This window comes from Netta rufina (genome assembly GCF_964035555.1).
Source record: "Netta rufina genome assembly, chromosome: 3".
NCBI lineage: Eukaryota > Metazoa > Chordata > Aves > Anseriformes > Anatidae > Netta > Netta rufina.
In genome coordinates, this window is record NC_140125.1 from 24,326,743 (window position 1) to 24,345,494 (window position 18,752).

The following is an 18,752-nucleotide window of genomic DNA, read 5'->3' on the forward strand; positions in this document are numbered from 1 at the left end:
AATAATTTCCAAATTCTTCTCCATCTCCAGTTACTTAACCTTCACAGTGCCACCTACATTTTTTTCCTCTGAAAAGACACTCGGTTGCAGTTAAGCAACTCCTTACAGACCATTCAGTAAGTCACTGGCAGCTGTACCTTGGGTCTCATGACTCCCAGACTGCTTGCTCCCACTCCTAGACAACCATGCTTTAATTTGGTACCCACTAAAATTACAAGAGTAATCTTTCAATGTGCACACAGTAGGAAGCACTTTTCACCTTCTACAAAGTGTGAAATGAATTGAATAATTAAGATTTTAGTGAAAATCTGTTTCTCTGGTCTAGTTCTGACAAACACCATCTTGCTGAAAATCGCTATCACTGGCACCAGCTGTAAGAGCCTAAATGAAGCATTATAAAACTTATTCCAAGCCTATCTTAACAATAGTTTAGCATTAATTGATTCCCAAAGGGAAACAGAAGGTGATTTACAATCACTTACACGTAGAGCTTGTTTATTACTTGGAGTTATGGAAACCATTTCACAGTTGCAGTCAGCTGAGCTCCTACATGAGTATCAGACCGAACTCACCCTCACCCTCAACAATCCTGCCATTCATAGCATAACTGGCAGTAAACTATTGATCTTAATGCAAAAGCCTTTATTTTCAAATGCATTTCACAGTATGTATGAGATGAAACACATCCCACGTGAGCTTTCACCTGTAAATTATAAGTTCAAAAATGTGATTTTTGTTTAAACTGCAAACATTGATTATGAGCTTGCCGCAATGGAGAGCTAGGGTTCTTTTAGCAAGACACCCATAATTATTTTCAGGGAAATATTTATATTAATGATTCACATGGGAGTGCTTGGAACACCATGGTCTCATTTACAGCAGATCATTTTAGCTTTCTTCATCTCTCAGTCCCTGTTTTGTTTCTTCCTTTTCCCGTGAGTGCTTGACTTTATGATCAGTAATGGTCTTTTTAAGACTTTGAGAAGCAGATGCTGAATATTTGGCCTAATTTCTGAATGTGGAGCCAATCGCTTGTGACTATTTTTGTATAGAATTGATGCCATTAAGGTGTCTGATTGCCTGAGCTCCAGCTGCAGCCAGGTACTGTACTCCAGTGACCTATCATTAACAACTACATTAAAAAAGAAACAGAGATAAATGCTGAGGCTGGATTCCTGTTAAAGAAATATTCAGAAATGAAAACTTTAGTTAGATAGTGGAAAGACCATTCTTCTTTTCTTCTCAGGTCAGTGCTTTTACTGCATCTGATGGTTATAATAAACTATGCCTATTGTATATCAACTTGTGATTGGGATGCTTATGGGCTGACTGCATTCATTGAGTTTAATTGGGGACTGCACAGACACCTAACAGGAAGGAATCAGAGAGCTGCAAAATAAGCCAGGCTTGGGTATTTGACAGTTGTCACAGGATAACCCCAAACCTGGTAAAGGTTGGAGAAAAAAAAAAGGTCAAAGTACTCAGCAGTAGAATGGAGGTGGAACAGGGAGACAGAACTGTTGGGAAGTTGTCTAAGAAGCCCAGACAGGTAAAAACAGCCATCAGAGATGTCTGAAGAAGCCAGTGCTCACTGTGAGCTGAATAAGCCAGGGTTATCCCATTATAACTCTCTTTAATTTATTTTTCTTCTTTGTTTATAAGAAACAATCCCTTGAGCCTGCCTGGTGTCACCTACACCCATCATTAGATATTGATGAAAAGAAGGAATACCAAATCCAGCTGCACTTGCTGGGATAAAAGAGACATATCCTAAGGCTTGGCCGAAGGCTGAAGAAGTCAAAATGTACCTCCTGGGAGAAGGAAAATCACAAGGCTCTATCCCCCTTGGGATGATGCTAAGAAAAACAAAAAAAGGAAGGAGGAGAACTGGATGATAAAGCCACAAAACCAATTTACAAGACTAAGGAGGTATGAAAGAATATTAGTTTCTGTTATTTATGTGTAGTTATCAAGTTATCCACTGGTGAAATTACTTCTATTTAAATGTTGGTTTTTGTCTCTGAAAGTGAACAAACCTACACTGCAAGTAGACTTTCTAGAGTCTATAGCTACACTTCCCATTTTTTGTGGAAGATGTCCTGTGACTGCACTATGTAGCCAAATTTAATGAACTTGTCCATAAAGCACAGAGAGATTTGATTTCAAGCTAGACAATGCAGTGTGTTTTTCCCTTCTGAGGAGCCTTGCCGTATAAAGTTAAAGATTAATATTATAAAACAGCCCTCAGGGATAAATTTTGTCTGCTTTCCCTTACCTAATCCTCAGTATATTTAAAGCACTCTGGATAAAATACTAAGTGCATCTGGCAGCTAACATGGAAATTCAGAGCAGAAATTATGGCTCTATAAAAGAGTCTGGATGTCTGGCTGATTCTGGAAATGCTAAGGATTTTCTGAAAGGTACACTGGTGTACCTGTGAAGGTATAATAACGATTTATTTTGACACTCCTGTGCATCAGGCAGAAACAGAAGACATAAAAGAAACAGATTAGTTGTTCTTCTGTTGTTTACTTGAAAAACTAAGACTAGTGTGGAATGTATCTATTTCAATCACAACAAAGATCAATGAAGATTTCTGCAATGAAAAAAAAAAAAGAGTAGTAATATAATAGTATTTATCATTCTCATACAACATTTTCAACTTGGAGACTGTTCTCTAAACTCTCAATCCCTTCATCCCACCCCCAACAAGAGCTGTACAATGTCCACTTTTGTGTATCATTCTGTCTTCAAATATGGTCTAGTTTTCTTTCTATTTTACAATGCATGTGCTGCAATTAAGTGATCTGATGATTATTAAGCAGTACAACCATAGAACAATATGACTTGTCTGGTGAATATTTTATGTCACTGTGCTCTTTCTGGTTTTAGTTCATCTCCTCACTTCTTCAGCTGTGGATAAAGATCTACAGATGAAAGTCAGAATCCTCCAACAGAAATAAATAAATAAATAAAAATAGACATTCCAAGACATCTATGAGCAGCTCTGGAAAGTGTTCAACTTCCACACTTGCACAAGATATCTGGACATATGTACCATTTGTACAGCCTTGGGTGATGAACGAACAACAACCTACAGTCAACAACCCTTAGAATTATTGAATGTCTTTTTTTTTCAATAAAACTGTGTGTAAATACATCACACCTGCTTTATATGACTCATAAGACCCCAGAGTGAAAGACCATCAGCCTATTTCAGTCTTTGGCTATTGTACTAAAGGAGTCACCAATGCAAAGGCATTGCCCAAGTAACAGTGCTTATAGGCATTGTTGCTGCTATTTGAGCATTTACTGTTGCTTATCATTTCTGAGTTGTGAGAACTATTTCTCTGGGCCACTGAGTATATTCTAAAACTCCTCTGCGGTCAGTTTTGTTAAAAGCAAGGCTATTATGTCTTGTGTTAATATCAACTCAGTTAACTTAGATGATGTATTTTGCAATATTTACTTAATTCTCCCTTCTGCCTGCATGCTCAGTAGTTGTAAGCATAGAACAGGATCTCAGTATATGCTTACCCTAATATCTTAACATTATAGAACAGAACAGAACAGAACAGTTGAGTTGAGTTGAGTTGAGTTGAGTTGAGTTGAGTTGAGTTGAGTTGAGTTGAGTTGGAAGGGATCTTCAAACATCATCATGTCCACCTGCCTGACCACCTCAGGGCTAACCAAAAGTTAAAGCTTGTTAAGGAGGGCATTATCCAATTGCCTTTTGAACTCTGACAGGCATAGGACATCAATTACCTCATTAAGAAGCCTTTTCCAGTGTTTGACCACCCTCACAGTAAGAACCTTTTCCTCGTGAACCTCCCTCGGTGCAGCTTTGTGCTCTTCCCATGCATCCTGTCGTTGGTTACTAGGGAGAAGAAACTAGCAGTTGGCTGTCCATTCCATTTCACGGAATTCCCTACCAGTATGTTTTCAGGTGCTTGCTCTCCAATGTTTTGGGAAGCCATTTAATTTTTCAGGAAGTTTTTATACTACATATGGCAAAATCTTCAATTTAAGGTCCTTTTTCCTCCCAATCTTTTACATATCTGATTATACAGAAAGCAATCAATAACTTCTATTAATTTCTACAGATGGATCATTAACCCCAAACTGGCATTTCAAAAATCATACTAATAAATTAGCATTTTCCTTTGATTTTCACGTATCCTTAGAATTGTCTAACAAGTTTAGATACAAAAGAATATTTACAAAACTTCTGCATAGTAATGAAATTAAAAAAAAAAAGGGGGGGGGGGAGGGAGATATAAAGAAAGTTGAAGACATAAATCAAGGAATAAAAGTAGTAGAAAATTCAATGTTAAGATGTTTCAGCTTATCCCTTAAATGACTGTAACAATCCAGTAAAACAACACAATTTCCTCTAACATCATTCTCAGAGATAGCTGAACCATTTCAACTGAAGCTTCCCAAATGATTCAGCCTGAGGCAGACACTCAAAAATCAATCTGAATGTTTAAATTTGGCAAAGTTACAAACATTTAAGAACAGGATCTCATAGCAGTAAATACTTGGCAATCTGAGCTAGCGGCATCCTTATTTGCCTGAGCTATAACAACTTCCCTGATCAGGTCCAACAGCTGTTTCTGAGAAGCCACTGCACAACATTGCAATGTTGGCTGCATATCAGCACCAGGTAACACAATTTTTATACAGAAATGTCTTCTTTCCTATCGTCAAAATTTTCATGAGTATGACATAGCCTCTCACAAGAGTTTGTGGAAGCTCTGTTTTTGCTGATATTGAGAACAAGACTGGGCTGACTGTTAGAAAGCATGCAGTAGGAGTGAAAGGATGGATGAGATGAACTGATTGTTCCTTCCAATCTTCATTTATTTTGACTCTATATGTGAAGCATATAGATGCTGCCAGATCACTGTAGCAAACCCCAATGCATACATACAACTGCTTTAGAGAGACAGCTACTTGACACAAAGTTGAAAGTAATCCAAGTGGTCCCTGGTATAACCATGCGTTTAAATGGTGTGGAAGCTCTTCATTCAGAATTAATTTGGCTTCAAAAAGAGACAAAATTTCAAAAGATTGACAGATAGCATTTGTGCAATTGCACATACATTTAAGACATTCCCTCTGTAAAGGTTTATAGAATATATATATAAATGAGAAAGAAAAATTCTGCTTACAGCAGAATAAAAACTCTAAAATGTTTTACTGTAGCTTCCTAACAACCATTTACTTTTAATCATTACCATATTAAAATACTGAAAAGGAAAATTTATTAGGATAAATTTTGAATTGATCCTGGAATGAAATAAATTGAATTAATTTGATATTTGCAGATTTCCTCTGTTAAAAAATACTTCTTGGTGAGATTATACAACACACATAAAAGTAATGCCGAGAAATGAGCTTGACATTAGTATGCAAGGTGCAGAATAAAAAAATATGTGGAAAGGGAGTTTTGTTCTCTAATTAGAGTAGTAGGCTGTAGCAAGATTCCTGGAGTCTGCAGCTCCTTGCATAAATCACTTTAACACTTTCAAACAAGAGAATCTAATGTTGATTTAATGGATTTAATGTCAAAATTTTCTGCATACAAGCTGAAGCCTACCTAAAATATCATTCACAGGTGGAGTTGGTGGCGGTGGCCTTTTAGTGATGGTGATCTCTATTCTACCAGGAGCAGCTCTCTGTCTCAGGAGAACCTGTCCTTGCAAGTGGTATGCTTACAGATGTGGAATTCAGCCTCCTGGGGTTCACTCAACACATGCATTGATGGGACCCCATATGAAACCACCACAAAAAGTGTCAGTTCTAACAATAAAAGAGAGCAATAAGAAAATAAATAAAAGGAAGGCTGGATCTAATGCAAAACTCAAGAGGCATCCCACATTGCCCTGACCCAGTGGCTGGCACACACAGATCCCCTTATTACAGTTTGTCATGGCTGACTGGGGTAACAACTTCTGACATATTATTTAAAATGTAGGACTTTCAGGGCAGCAGCTCTTATCTCATATTTTAAGGTACCATAAAAAAAGACCCTCTCCATGACATTTTCATACAAGCAATAAGTAATGAACACAAACTTGGAACCTAGCTTGGCTCAACTAATGTATTTTCCAAGATATTTTGATCAGAGCTGGAATGCTCACCTGTTTTAAAGGAGGGTAACACACTGGCACAGCATTTTCTGTTTCATAAGCAGGTGTTTCTGTATTTTAATGCTCTTATCTTCCTAACTAGAGAGTTGTCACTATTTATCAAAGCTATTACATTTGCTTGATCAAGGCTAAAAGGGACTTTCTAATTCTTCAAGTTACATATTTTCTGTGATATAAAAAACAACAACAAGCAAACCTCTGAAAAATGGATTCCATAGATCTGGTCTGCAATTAATCTTTTATGGTATGCTAAATCAAAACAAAAAATAAACAAACAAAAGAAAACAAACAAACAAAAAATCATTGTATCATTCCAAAATTGCAAAGGCGTTTTTAGTTTGGAATCACTGTATTACTTTTATGTAGTATATCACTTTGTTGACGCTGTTGGCAAATTTTTGCATTCCCAGGTTGTTTTGCATTTAGCTCCCTGACAAAGGTACCACACATATATTCCTATTACTGCTTTCAGCTAAATTCTACTTATAGATGTCTACCTTACAGGCTTGAAACAGCTAAAATATACCTTTTTTAGGTGCATGAAATGCAGAGGATGTATTTGGATTCTGATAACTTCCTGGGATATTTTATTTGAGGTGCAGATTGAAGATGGCAGAAGGTAATCCACAAGGCTTTGCTCACGTATGGAGTAGTCCATTCAGTGTCTTTGTTTTAAATGTATGGGATGCAAATATGAATACCCTTACAATATCCAACATTCCAGCACTGCAGCTGTAGTTACAGACTATTCCTTTTGGATTGGTAAGATCCAATGCACTCTGGCCACAATTCTCATGTTCCTAATCAGTAAAGTCAATCACTGTGGTTGCAAATCCTTAAGGTTAACTTCTATGAGAGACAACAAATATTCAAGTGTGCAGCATCATGTGTCACTGAATAATGTTTGCAGCTGACACAGCCCAATCCAAGAGTTTGCATGGAACATTTCTTGTTTCACATGGAAATCTGTCTGTACCTATAGAACCACTGACCACCTGTAGATGAATGTGTATTCCATAATTCCCTCAGTATTTTCATTAGAAAAGCTGCAAAGAATTCACATTTTCAAAGCAAAGCAATGACCATTGTTAAGAACTTCCCATCTTGCACTGAGGACACCAAGAGAAGAACCATTAGCTGGAGAACCCCAACAGCTGACTGTGCAGTGAGCCAGAACTGACTGCATGCGGGGAAAAAAAAAAAAAAAAAAAAAAAAAAAAAAAAAAAAAAAGGGTACATTCTGCATGGCCTGCAGAAAGAAAAAAAAAGGGTACATTCTGCATGGCCTGCAGAAAGAAGACATATAACGGAAGTGCAGCCATAGCCCTGCATTGAAGTCATAGTGAGCATGCTGCTTTGCAAAATTAAAAGCAAGATAAACAAACAATAAGACATTTACCTTCCACATCAAGGCACCTAGGTGGGCTATCTGACCAGATAAGGTTATACATGCACTCAAGGAACTCTGCCCCTTCTAGTTTATATCCAGGAAAGCATTGGTAATACACCACTGTTCCTACTGGGAGGGAGGACTCGAACTCAGATATGTTAATGTAACTATGAGGAAGAACCAATGGCCTCAGGCAACCTGCAAATTAAGAAGAGGGAGGTATCTTTTATTATAAGGTGCTTATCTTAGTCATCTTAACACATCCTGATAATAATAATAAACCTTTGATTTAAGAATTCCTTCATATTCTCTTCTGTGAATGGCATGGCTGCATAATCTCCCTCAGATATGTATGCTTCGTTACCCTGTTTCAAACTCTTTTCTTGTTTAACCCCCACATTTTGCTAGTGTGAGATTCAGTCTCAGCAAATTCAAGAAAGGTTTACTGAAAATTACAGTATTTTGCTGCACAAACATTCACTGCTTTAGCAGATGGCAATTGTTCTTTTTGTGCTAGTATCCTTAATAAATAAAGATTGTCACCTATATAAACCACAAGTTTTATTCCTCCTCCTAAAGCAGTCATGTAAACCTTCTTCAATATTAAAACTGCTTCTCTGACAACGTGTACACAATTGTAAAAGATTTTCAGACAGAATTAATGATTTTGAAGTTCCAATTCGAGAAAGTCTAAAGCGATGTCACTTACTATGAGCAGTCACATGATAAACACAGAGCAATTCACATAATTTATGTCTGAGGGCAGAAAAAAAATCAGTCTGAGAACCTCTTGTAAGATGCTAACACTACCATGGACGTCCAGCTAGTATCTATAAAGAAAAAGTCTCTGCAGCACTTTATGTGGTTATTTCCTTGCAACGGTCAATTGAGGAAGAGGGTCAAGAGCAAAAGCAAACAGAAAACGCTTGAAAGCTTTTTCAAGTACACTATACTATCAGAGTAATGTTTTCGGCAACTTTTTTACTAGTTTACTCCCTGCTCAAATAAATCTTTGGGCATTCTGTCTGCTGGTAACTGCTCATACCCCTGATTACATATGCCCCACACGTAACATGCCAATTCCTGCAAACCAAGCAGTCCGCTGAGCAGGAAGATATAAGCAACCTACAATGGGACAGACGGAAGGAATGCTGACTGCCCAAGCAAGACCGGGCTTGCTGTCCTCTGAACTGTATCAAGGCAGGTTTTGCCCTATTGGCTCAAAATTTTAACGCTTATTGGGGTCTCTGCAGTGCAGGACCAAGATTTACTGGAATTTTTAAGAGATCTAAGGGTTTATGAAAATCCCTAGGTCTCCAAACATCCCCAGGTGCTGCAAACTCCATTTTGACAATTTTTGCTAAGAAATTCACATCATTCCAGATTCATTATCCAGAGTCATTATCATGACTCTCTCATGCCAAAAATAGTTTGAGGCTTGATTCCTATATGCTCTACAGTCCTTTCCCACTGCTCAACCAGAAAAAAAAATGTCTTAGTGTCATAAAACTCCTGCCTATTTAATCAAATGGCCATGTAAATGCAATTAACAGCCTACTAAGTGCAAGCATACGAATGACTTTTATAGTATTAGTGCTTAATATGGCCAAAAGAAAATTCTGGAAATAATTCTGGAATAGGATTATAGAATTTGGCAAAATGAGACAGATATTGGAATCTAAATCTTCTATTCTGTACCGATCTAGTAGCTAAAGCACTTTGTTCTTGTGCAATTATTTTGTAATTTTTATTAGTGCTGCCATTATTTTTAAAAGCAATTGACATTGAATATTGAGTAGCAGCAATTGATTGTGTTTTATAGTATAAATACAGCCACAGAAGAAAATAAAAAGTCAGGGGGTAGTTCTGTTATCCCAGTTAATACTGGTTATCATGAAATTTCCACCTGAACCTTTCACAAATACAGTACTTACAAATCCATCTTATGAGTGTTCACCTCACCTAACTAGAGGAGTCTTAACCTACCCAAATTACCTAAAGTCTTATTTTTCAGTGTCTGTCTTAGGGAATGGTGAACTGGCCTGTGAAGATGCTGCAACCCCTGAGATGAGGTAAGGTGAACCTACTCTCTAAAATGGTTTGCTTTCTTTCTATTGCCACACACTATGTCACTGCTAGTAAGATACTTCAGAACTAATGTGCCTAAATGTCTCCATGCACGTACCACAGTCTAAAAGAATACCACGGGACATAGGTGGATGTGTCCCAAACTGACAGTCCTAACTATGGACACACATAAAAGTAAGCTCCTGTAACTTCTGGGTGGCACCCATGAATCCTATCACCTTTCAGCTGACACACCAAACTGCGTCTCACCCTGCCACCGTCACTTCTGAGAAGTGTTTCAGCTTCCCTGCTGCAGGAGACAGTATTGTCCTTAAGTGCCTATTGGGAACTGTCACATAGAAATGAAAGCTCCTGTTAACCCAGTCTTCTCCTTAGCACAGACAGTTAAATTCTTTTGATGCTGTTCAGCTGGCCAAACTTGAATAGGTTAAAGTACTTAGACAGGCATGTCAGAAATGTGAAATAATAGCAGACTAGGGTTATTCAGCTCTCATTCACTAAATTTGGCTTACCCCAGCACTTCTCAGTCTAAGCAAAGCTGGGTTCTCAAACTGTTAATACTACAAGTTCAACTATGAATAGATTTTCTGGCCCAAATCATTCCTGTTCAAACCCTCTGTTTTCAGTCAATACCTATCAGTTTAATGGACTGTGAATCTAACAATTCTGCTGAAAACTCACAGAGACAAACAGGTTCCAGCATCTTCTCTCCTCTACTTGTGCCCACTGCACAAGACAAACAAAGGTAAATTGCAGTTAGAAACTTGAATGTTTCCGTAAATTAATTTGTACAAACATGTCAGCTGTTCATCAGATCTTTTGCTGATATTCTGATTTAAACTTGATTTATTTTTAAAATGCAATGTATCTGTGTAAGACTTTAAACTATCAAATTAAAAACAATACCTGAAGTAATACTTCAAGTATGGTTGTGTTCTTAAAGTGTCATCTTCTTTCCTGCCATGAGCAGTGGGGAGGAGAAATCAAAAAATCTTAAAAGCGGTGCTGTTCAAATACTGTACAGTGGGATTTATAAGACCACTGACATCCTTACAACTGTATGAAAAAAATATTGGCAAGCTATCACGAGGTGCATGAGCTATAAAACAGGATGTTCTGGTGTACTAAACCTTGGCAAATGGGCAGATTATCCCAAGTTCCATCGTCTTGACAAATTGAAACCATGTTGTCTAAGTCAGGGTAACGGATCTGGAATCCTTCATGACAGCTGATTATTAACTTATCTCCAGTCCTGTAAGTCTTGTTATGAATCTCTGCATCTTCAACATGTGGAACAAGGCAATCTGTGACTTCATAAAGAAAGAAATTAACTTAATTAAAAATAACATGTCTAGCTATTCAATAATCAAACTCTTAAGCAAAAGTTAATAGTTAATGTAAGTGCTCTGCTTAAACCATTTGGACAAAATGCATTTCAGTTAATATATACTTTCCCTAGTTAACCATCAGTTACAAAGTCTATATCATGATGCTAGAATTTGCTGTGTTACAATAATGGATCATTACCCCAGATGTTTTCAAACAAACACAATTAAGAGAGTTTAGGAAGACTGTTTTTAATTTTCTCTTTCTATTCATCATGTTTGTAAATTACACAGCACAGTCTGACTACACGACAGTCCATATGAAGTCAAACTCTTTGACAGCACCAAGGACAGGATGAAAGAAGAGATAAAATACAGATATGGCATGAGGAACAAAGGAAAAATGGTTGTTAGTGGAGAGACGGAATGAAAATCAGGTACAGCTAGAAGGGATTACACAGCTCCATTCCACAGAGTTCATTATGAGAATGTTTTCATGTTAATCTCATTGATTCTGTTTTAAATCAGGTAATTTTATGTGCTTGAATTCATATGCCTTTAGAGGGTGTGATTTTTAAGGCACTCAGCACCATCTCAAGTGCTTGTGCTTTTAAAATACTCTCAAAAAGGGAAATAACTACAAATCTCTGCTGATATACAGGCATGGGCTCTCTTACCTGTCTGTGATACATGAATCTATTACATTACACTATTGCAACTCAAACTATGTGCCAGTGCCAAAGACACCAAAGTATAAAATGAAATCCAGATGACTTAAAAATGGAATATGTTGTGGGAAGTGGAGGGAAAGGGTGAGGCACAGTTAAAAATATTCTGCTAATACTGAACAACTAAGAGATATGCCAAGAGGATATGAAGAAATAGTCCAGGTTACTGCAGATTCATCTTCCTCATAAATGCAAAGTGAGATTAAACAGAAGAGAGGAAAGGATTAAATATTGGGAAAATATAATCAGAATTATCTGTATGTCTGCCAGCAGCCAATCCATGACACAGACGATGATAAAAATTTCCAGGCATCAAAACCCACAGTGGTTCAAATAATAGCAAGGAAATAAAAATATTATAAGCCTGTTTTATGATTTTTTTTTTCAAATAATTCTACCACAAGAGGCAATTATCTTCATTTAGGAATGTGATATATATTAAAAAAAAAAAAAAAAGTTTCAGAAGTCCTTTGAGACTTGCATGAAAGAGAAAGTTTCTGCTATTTTCACTGGTAATTCTTTCTAAAGAAGTAGAGGTAGCTTAAATTTGTTTTTAGCAGTTAGTTGTGAGCATGCACAAAGTAAAGCAATAGAAACAACTTTTTGTTTGATTAGAAGCACAGCTTGAAGCAAGATAAACTGTAATTTAGCATAGCACATGCAAACTAACAAAAGCAAATATGCTTCATAATGTCTTCATTTATTTAGGCAAAAAGTAGGTTGTTGTTATGAGACTCAATCAAAAATTTTACTAATATGAAGTGGAGGACTGTTGCTTCCACAATTAAAATATATTTTCCACTGTACCTTTACTTAGGGATCGTTTCTAAAATACACCGTACCTACTAAATTTTAGTTTGGAGACTGGATATATTAGTCAAAAATGTCGTTGTTTCTCTTGTAGTATAGTGTATTCATTTATAAATGCCTAAATCTGGGAGGATGTGTATGTTACCAGAAAGTTATAAAATGCACTAGGCTGAGGATGCAAGCATTGTCTTCAAAGACTGGACATTTTTTTCTCTCTCTGGCAAGTTAATCAGCAGAGGAGACAGCAGAGGATGCCCCATAAGAAATGCCTGATGTTAAGTCTTGGATGCTGTCCCTCAGATCCTGCCGTGGGTGCCTACAAGGCTGGGATAAGATGTATGGAGATCCTGCTGTGTAACCCCTCTGGAGGAGGTCTGAGATGGATAACAGAAGATAATGTCGATGGACAGCTCACACTCTTGGCACAGCAGCTTTCTGTTGCTACACAAATAAATAAAGAAGTATATATACACTGCAGTAACATCTGAGATTTCACTTTCAAAGTGGGGGAAATTGATTCTGTAACAAAGATGTATTACAGTGACTTCATTCTCATTGTTCCAAATAACAGCTATAGATAGAACTATTTTAATCAGACAGATGTTGGTGGAGAACAGGATGTGTCCTGGATGGTTTTGATAACAGGTCTATTACAAGACCCAGATAAGCACAGGACTAACATAGGACAATATTGCAGCTCTTTTTCCTGATGTCTTGTGAGCAAATGGTTTCCTGCTGGCTGAATTTGTATTGTTTAGCACTTATCCAGGAATAAATTGCAGTTGCCCTCTCTCTGCAAGCAACTGGATTAGCTGGCACAAATTCCGTTTGGAAAAGCTGAGGATAAGTGACTGAATTTTAAAATGTCCTGTCCTAGAAAATAAACTGCTTTATTCTAAATACTGTTCAACAAATCCATGAAGGCTGCTAAACAATTTAATGGAGTACACAGTCTTTAACCAGCATCAAACAGCAATGGCTACGACTTACATTATTTTCTGGGAGTTTTACATGAACTGCTTGTATCTAATGTGGGAATATTACAATGTCTCAGCCAAGTGCACACCCTAGCTAAGAACACATTTCTTATCTTCCAGAGGCACAAAGGCAGCAGTCCTTGGGTAGGGGTAGCTGGCAGGCCCTGTATCTTGCCAGCTGCAATGATCGTCTTGACCTAACTTTCATGAATCATAGAATCACATAATCATTAAGGTTGAAAAAGCCTTCCAAGATCATGTAGTCCAGCCATCCCCTTACTACCAATTAAACCATGTCCCTAAGCACCACGTCCAATCTCTCCTTGAACACACCCAGGGACGGTGACTCCACCACCTCCCTGGGCAACCCGTCCCAACGCCTGAGTGCTCTTTCTGAGGAGAAATGTCTCCTCGTTTCCAACCTGAACCTCCCCTGGCACAACTTGAGGCCATCCCCTCCAGCCCTGTCACTAGTTATCTGTGAGAAGAGGCTGACCCCAGCTCCCCACACCTTCCTTTCAGGTTGTTGTAGAGAGCAATAAAGTCTCCCTTGAGCCTCCTCTTCTCCAGACGAAACAACCCCAGCTCCCTCAGCCGCTCCTCATAGGACTTGTAAAGATGAAGATGCTGCTTTGTACATTAGGACTCCTTGACTTCAGGGACCCATGTTCCCACCTGTCACAGGAGGATATTATTTTTGGTGTGAATTGTAAAATTTGTTAAATGCTACAGTTGTAATGCTTCAGTTTATGTGCATCATCTCTAAGCTGTTTTGTCCAGGACACAGGGAAGGAAAACCACCTTCTATCCTCAAAAGAGCACCTAGAGCATAAAGGTAACCCAGAAGAAAGGCATGACCTGGATGCAATGGAGATAGCCAAACCATCCATGGGTACCAGCTAGCTTGGCATGGCTTGAGTCTATGCAGGTGGATTCTTACCCTCCCAGAATTACCCTCAGTCCAGGCTAAACAAGGAGGTCCTCATAGGAATCGCTTGGGGAGTACTACTTGGTGTTGGCCAAAACCTTATCAGGACATTTCTAACACTGTAACAGTATGTGCAATTGCAAAACAGCGCCCCTGCCTGTGCTTTAGCACCATTTATTTTACTAATCTATATGTGAACTCAAATCCAAAGAGATCCAGTGCTCCTATGTGTTTGTGGAATGGCCTCTGAATTGGCCTTCACCACATCCAGCATCAATACTGACAGGCTGGAATGGAGAGGAATGGGGAGAAAGGGTGAAAGGAATGTCATGAAGAATGCATTGAATGCAGGGACAGCTTGTCTGGACCCTGCCCTCTTAAAAACAAACATTTAAAATTCAGGTTGTCTCTTTCCTTTCAGTAGTATTAAATGCACAGTACTGTGTTAGTACGATCATTCTGCAGATGGTAAATACAGTATTTCAGTGCATATTAAACAATGCCTTCTCCTTATTGACTTTGCTTGTATCCCAACAGCGCACAGCAGCTTTGCCTAAGAGCAGTGGCCCTTGCAGTAAGCACAGGTTACATGAATCATGGGACATTTGTAGCCAGGATTAGGAATTGACAGAAAACACCGGGCAAGAAAGTTAAGAGATGGAGATATATAAATAGACTAGTAAATAATCTCACAAATCCAGGGAGAAAGGCAAAGAGAAATGAGTGCTAAAGATCCTACAGAAAAACTGTAGCTAAACCGTGCTCTAGTCCACTACTTTTACTGCCAGTTAATCATCCCTGTCAGTGGGAGAATGAGGCACTGAGGACATCCTGAAGGTGTCTGCCTGTGGAAGCATGGGGGGGAGCAAGGTAGAGCTCTTAGTTTAGTTGCTGTCCCCACACAGACTGAAAATTTAGATTCAATCTCATAGGAAAGAGGAAGCATTTGTTCCAAGTAGGGCAACAGTCTCAGCAGCCACATTATCACAGTGGGAGAAGATTAGATTAAAGTGTGAACAACATGACATATTCCTTTTAAACAGTAAATACAAAATTCCTACCTTAGAGCTTTGGCATTTATGTGTATAGCCACATTAGAATTGATGGAAGTTACATTCACAACAGGCTGTAGATCAACATGAGAACATAACTCTAAGCACGCAGATTTCTGACAGTGCATTTATTGGGTACCAGCTCATGCAACTTTACTCTTGTACTGACACTTATAATCTCCTGCCACTTAACAAAAAATGACAGACATATAAAATCAAGTTAATTCAATGACGAGCACTTTTAAGACAAATTGCATTCTGAAATGGGTTGTTTTTCTTCCTCTCGTGAATAGCATTATTTTGTGATACTGCTCTAGTAAGCAGATAAAGACAATTATATGCACATAACATAAAACTATAAAATTACATGTAACTACCCTTAGCAAACTCCTGAGATTGACTTAAAATGAACTGCAAAGTATGGAGTGTTTTTGCTGTTCAAGATCAGATGGCAGTATATGACATTTACATGTACATGTATTGTAATAGCTTCAGAGGCATGTAGAGTGTGCTACAGCAAACATGGCAATCAATCTCTGCCTTAACTGGGAAAATATAATATAAAGTTTATTTCATCCCCAGATAGCTAACGAAAAATGTTAAAATGTTAATTTCCTACTTCACCAGTAGTTGCTACAAATTTCAAATTTCTTTTCTTATATCATTACAGAATTTCTGCAATGAGGACTTCTACGCACATCATTAGATAGCTGAGAATTAAACACCACTGTAACTCCTCCTTGGCTGCTCTGCAGATGTACCACACTCCTGTGCTGACCACCTCCACGTCATGCTCCTTCCTCATGATTCTGGTCCCAGTGCAAAAAAAGGTCACTCTAAAAGCACTTCAGTAAATGCTTAGGGCTCATTGAACCTCTGCTTAGTATTTCTGTTGAGTCCATAATTATATCGTGCATTGGAAATAAGAATTCATTCTATCTTTTTTTTCTTTTTTCTTTTTCTTTTTTTCCAGTGTTAAACCCTAGGATTGTTTTAATAATACCTGAGAGAAGCACCGCTAATCAGGAACGTACTTATCCAATTGCTTCACTAACTCCTAAATCAGGGGCTCCTCTTCAGTCAATAATAACAAGTATTTTTGTGTATGCCTAATTTTCAGCACAGAACTTTAACATAACTAATCACATAATTACAGTTATGCTCTAGCTAAAGTACTTTGCTTGATCAGAGCTTTGGCTTACAATTGTTTTAAAGTGTTCTGTGCTATAAATTAATGATTATCTCTTAAGCAGCTGTTGCCACATCATCCATCACATCTTCATCTTCCAATTTCTTTCTTTTTTAAAAACACCTGAATCAAATTTTGATCACACTGATATTAGTGGCAGTTTTGCTGTTGATGGCATTGTGATCTGAATTTTCTCCCACAGATTTCCACTGTTCTGAGGGGGAAAAGGGAAGTGGCCATATTCAATGAATATTCAATAAAGTGTGTTAATGCTTACTGTAACAACTGCAGTGGCTGATACAGGTTCTATTTTAGTAACTCCATCACTATATTTTGTGGTTTGTTAATGGATTGTACCATGGTATGGCACAGTGTTCAAGCTCCTATGTACCTGTGCCTTGATACCATTTTCCTCTTTTTATCAGCCTGATAATATTTGTGGCTACGTGAATTGAGGGCACAATTTTCAATGGACATGCATTTTATTAGTGAGGCAGGTAATTCATGCCCACGTTTTGGTAGGATGTTGCACTAGTTTTGACATAGGATATAACACATCTTCAAATAATTCTGTGAATTGTGCTCAATTGCCAAGATTTCATCCCATCTATGTATGTGCCTGAAGTCTAAGTATCAGTTTCTTGGCCAGCATCACCTGTTAAAATGACTACTGCTCCCTTATTTCCTATCAAAGTAATTTCTGTCAGCTATAATCTATGAATTTCCTTAAAATCACATGTAATTTCATCTTTGAAAATTAAGTGAAAGTCACTCAGTCCTGGAAGTAGGACAGTTAACCACAGGATGTGCTTGCACTGCACAGCTGGTTCCCTCTTGAGAGCAGCAGTCACAATTGTCATTTGGACTTCCTCCTACAACTTTCCCCTAAACTCTAGCTTTTCCCTCCAAGCACCTTCTCCAACCAACCTGTTTGTCGATTTTTCTGATGTTAAATCTCGTTTTAAAGTAGATCCAGCTTTTTAACTGGTGTCATGGTCTCCGTGTCAATGATTTCTCCTAGCAAATTTTGGATGGGTCATACTTCTGTTATACTTTCCAGAAGTTCCCAGGAACATTCCTGATAAGACAACTGCATTGTAGCTCCCCAAAGGCACATTGAAGAGGTGTCCTGCCTGAATGATGCACTGACATGTGTATCCCATATCGGGTTCTACCCCAGATGGCTACTCCATCAGTTAGGAACTGTACTGTTCAATCTCCCTTAGGCTTGTTTTTTTATAATCACCCTCAAAGCTGACAGCACATTCCCACACAATTTATGAGCAGGTGTTATTAGCCCTGCTTGCCTTTATGTTCTACAAATTACCTGTAGTCTCAGTGCATACTACAAGACAGCTCAAGACTGTGTCCCTTATGACTCTGTTGCCTGTGGCCTCAAGTACATTCAGAAATCTATATTTTACCAAGACCTCTGCTTGTCCAACAGAGCAGCTACCTGAAAGATGATGGACCACTTACCAACTATTTTTGTCTACCCTCTAAAATATTTCATGTATCGCTTTCATGCAGACCACTGTTCAGGGGTGACCCCTTCCTATGTATCTCCTTGGCCTCATCTCCCCAGGCCTTGCTTGCTCTTATTGTGGAACGTACCTTCACATGCCCCTGTCCTGTCACTGGCTTCTCATACTTACCCACCTATCACCATAAACAAGTATTTGCAGTTTTTGTACACACTGAGAGATGCATAATCTGATATAGTAAGTGTGTTTATGAGCCACATAAGCGTCTAGTTTTGGATGAAGTGTGAGCATTTATCTTATTTTAAATGATGGAAGGCCTCCTGAAATAGAGTTTATCTTGCTCCACCTTGAAATCAGTGAGGCATTGCTAATGATTTCACATCTTCAAACAGTTCTGTGAATTGTGCTGGTGTCACAATACTAAAATATACACACTTAATTTAAGTAATGCTTTTCATGTCTGTTGATTTTCATAGATCTATTGACCAAAATAAGTCAACCTAAAGAACAAGTTATAGCTTTAATATACTTGGTGAAATAAATCGTTCATGTTGCTTGGGGGTGTTTTTGGCCAAAAAGTGTATTTATGATATTCAGATTAGTCTTGCTTCTATCAAATTCCTCAA

The 18,752-nt window shown here is 38.1% G+C and overlaps 1 protein-coding gene across 1 annotated transcript in view; it reads right to left on the bottom strand.

Moving 5' to 3' along the window:
* SUSD4 (sushi domain containing 4) overlaps nt 1–18,752 on the bottom strand; it is a gene marked incomplete at both ends in the record, with an annotated part of 72,300 nt that overhangs the window by 10,752 nt on the left and 42,796 nt on the right. The window contains 2 exons of the mRNA XM_084284044.1: nt 7,555–7,743; nt 10,764–10,943. Coding sequence (XP_084140170.1) covers nt 7,555–7,743; nt 10,764–10,943 — 369 coding nt within the window. The remainder of the gene's footprint in view (nt 1–7,554; nt 7,744–10,763; nt 10,944–18,752) is intronic.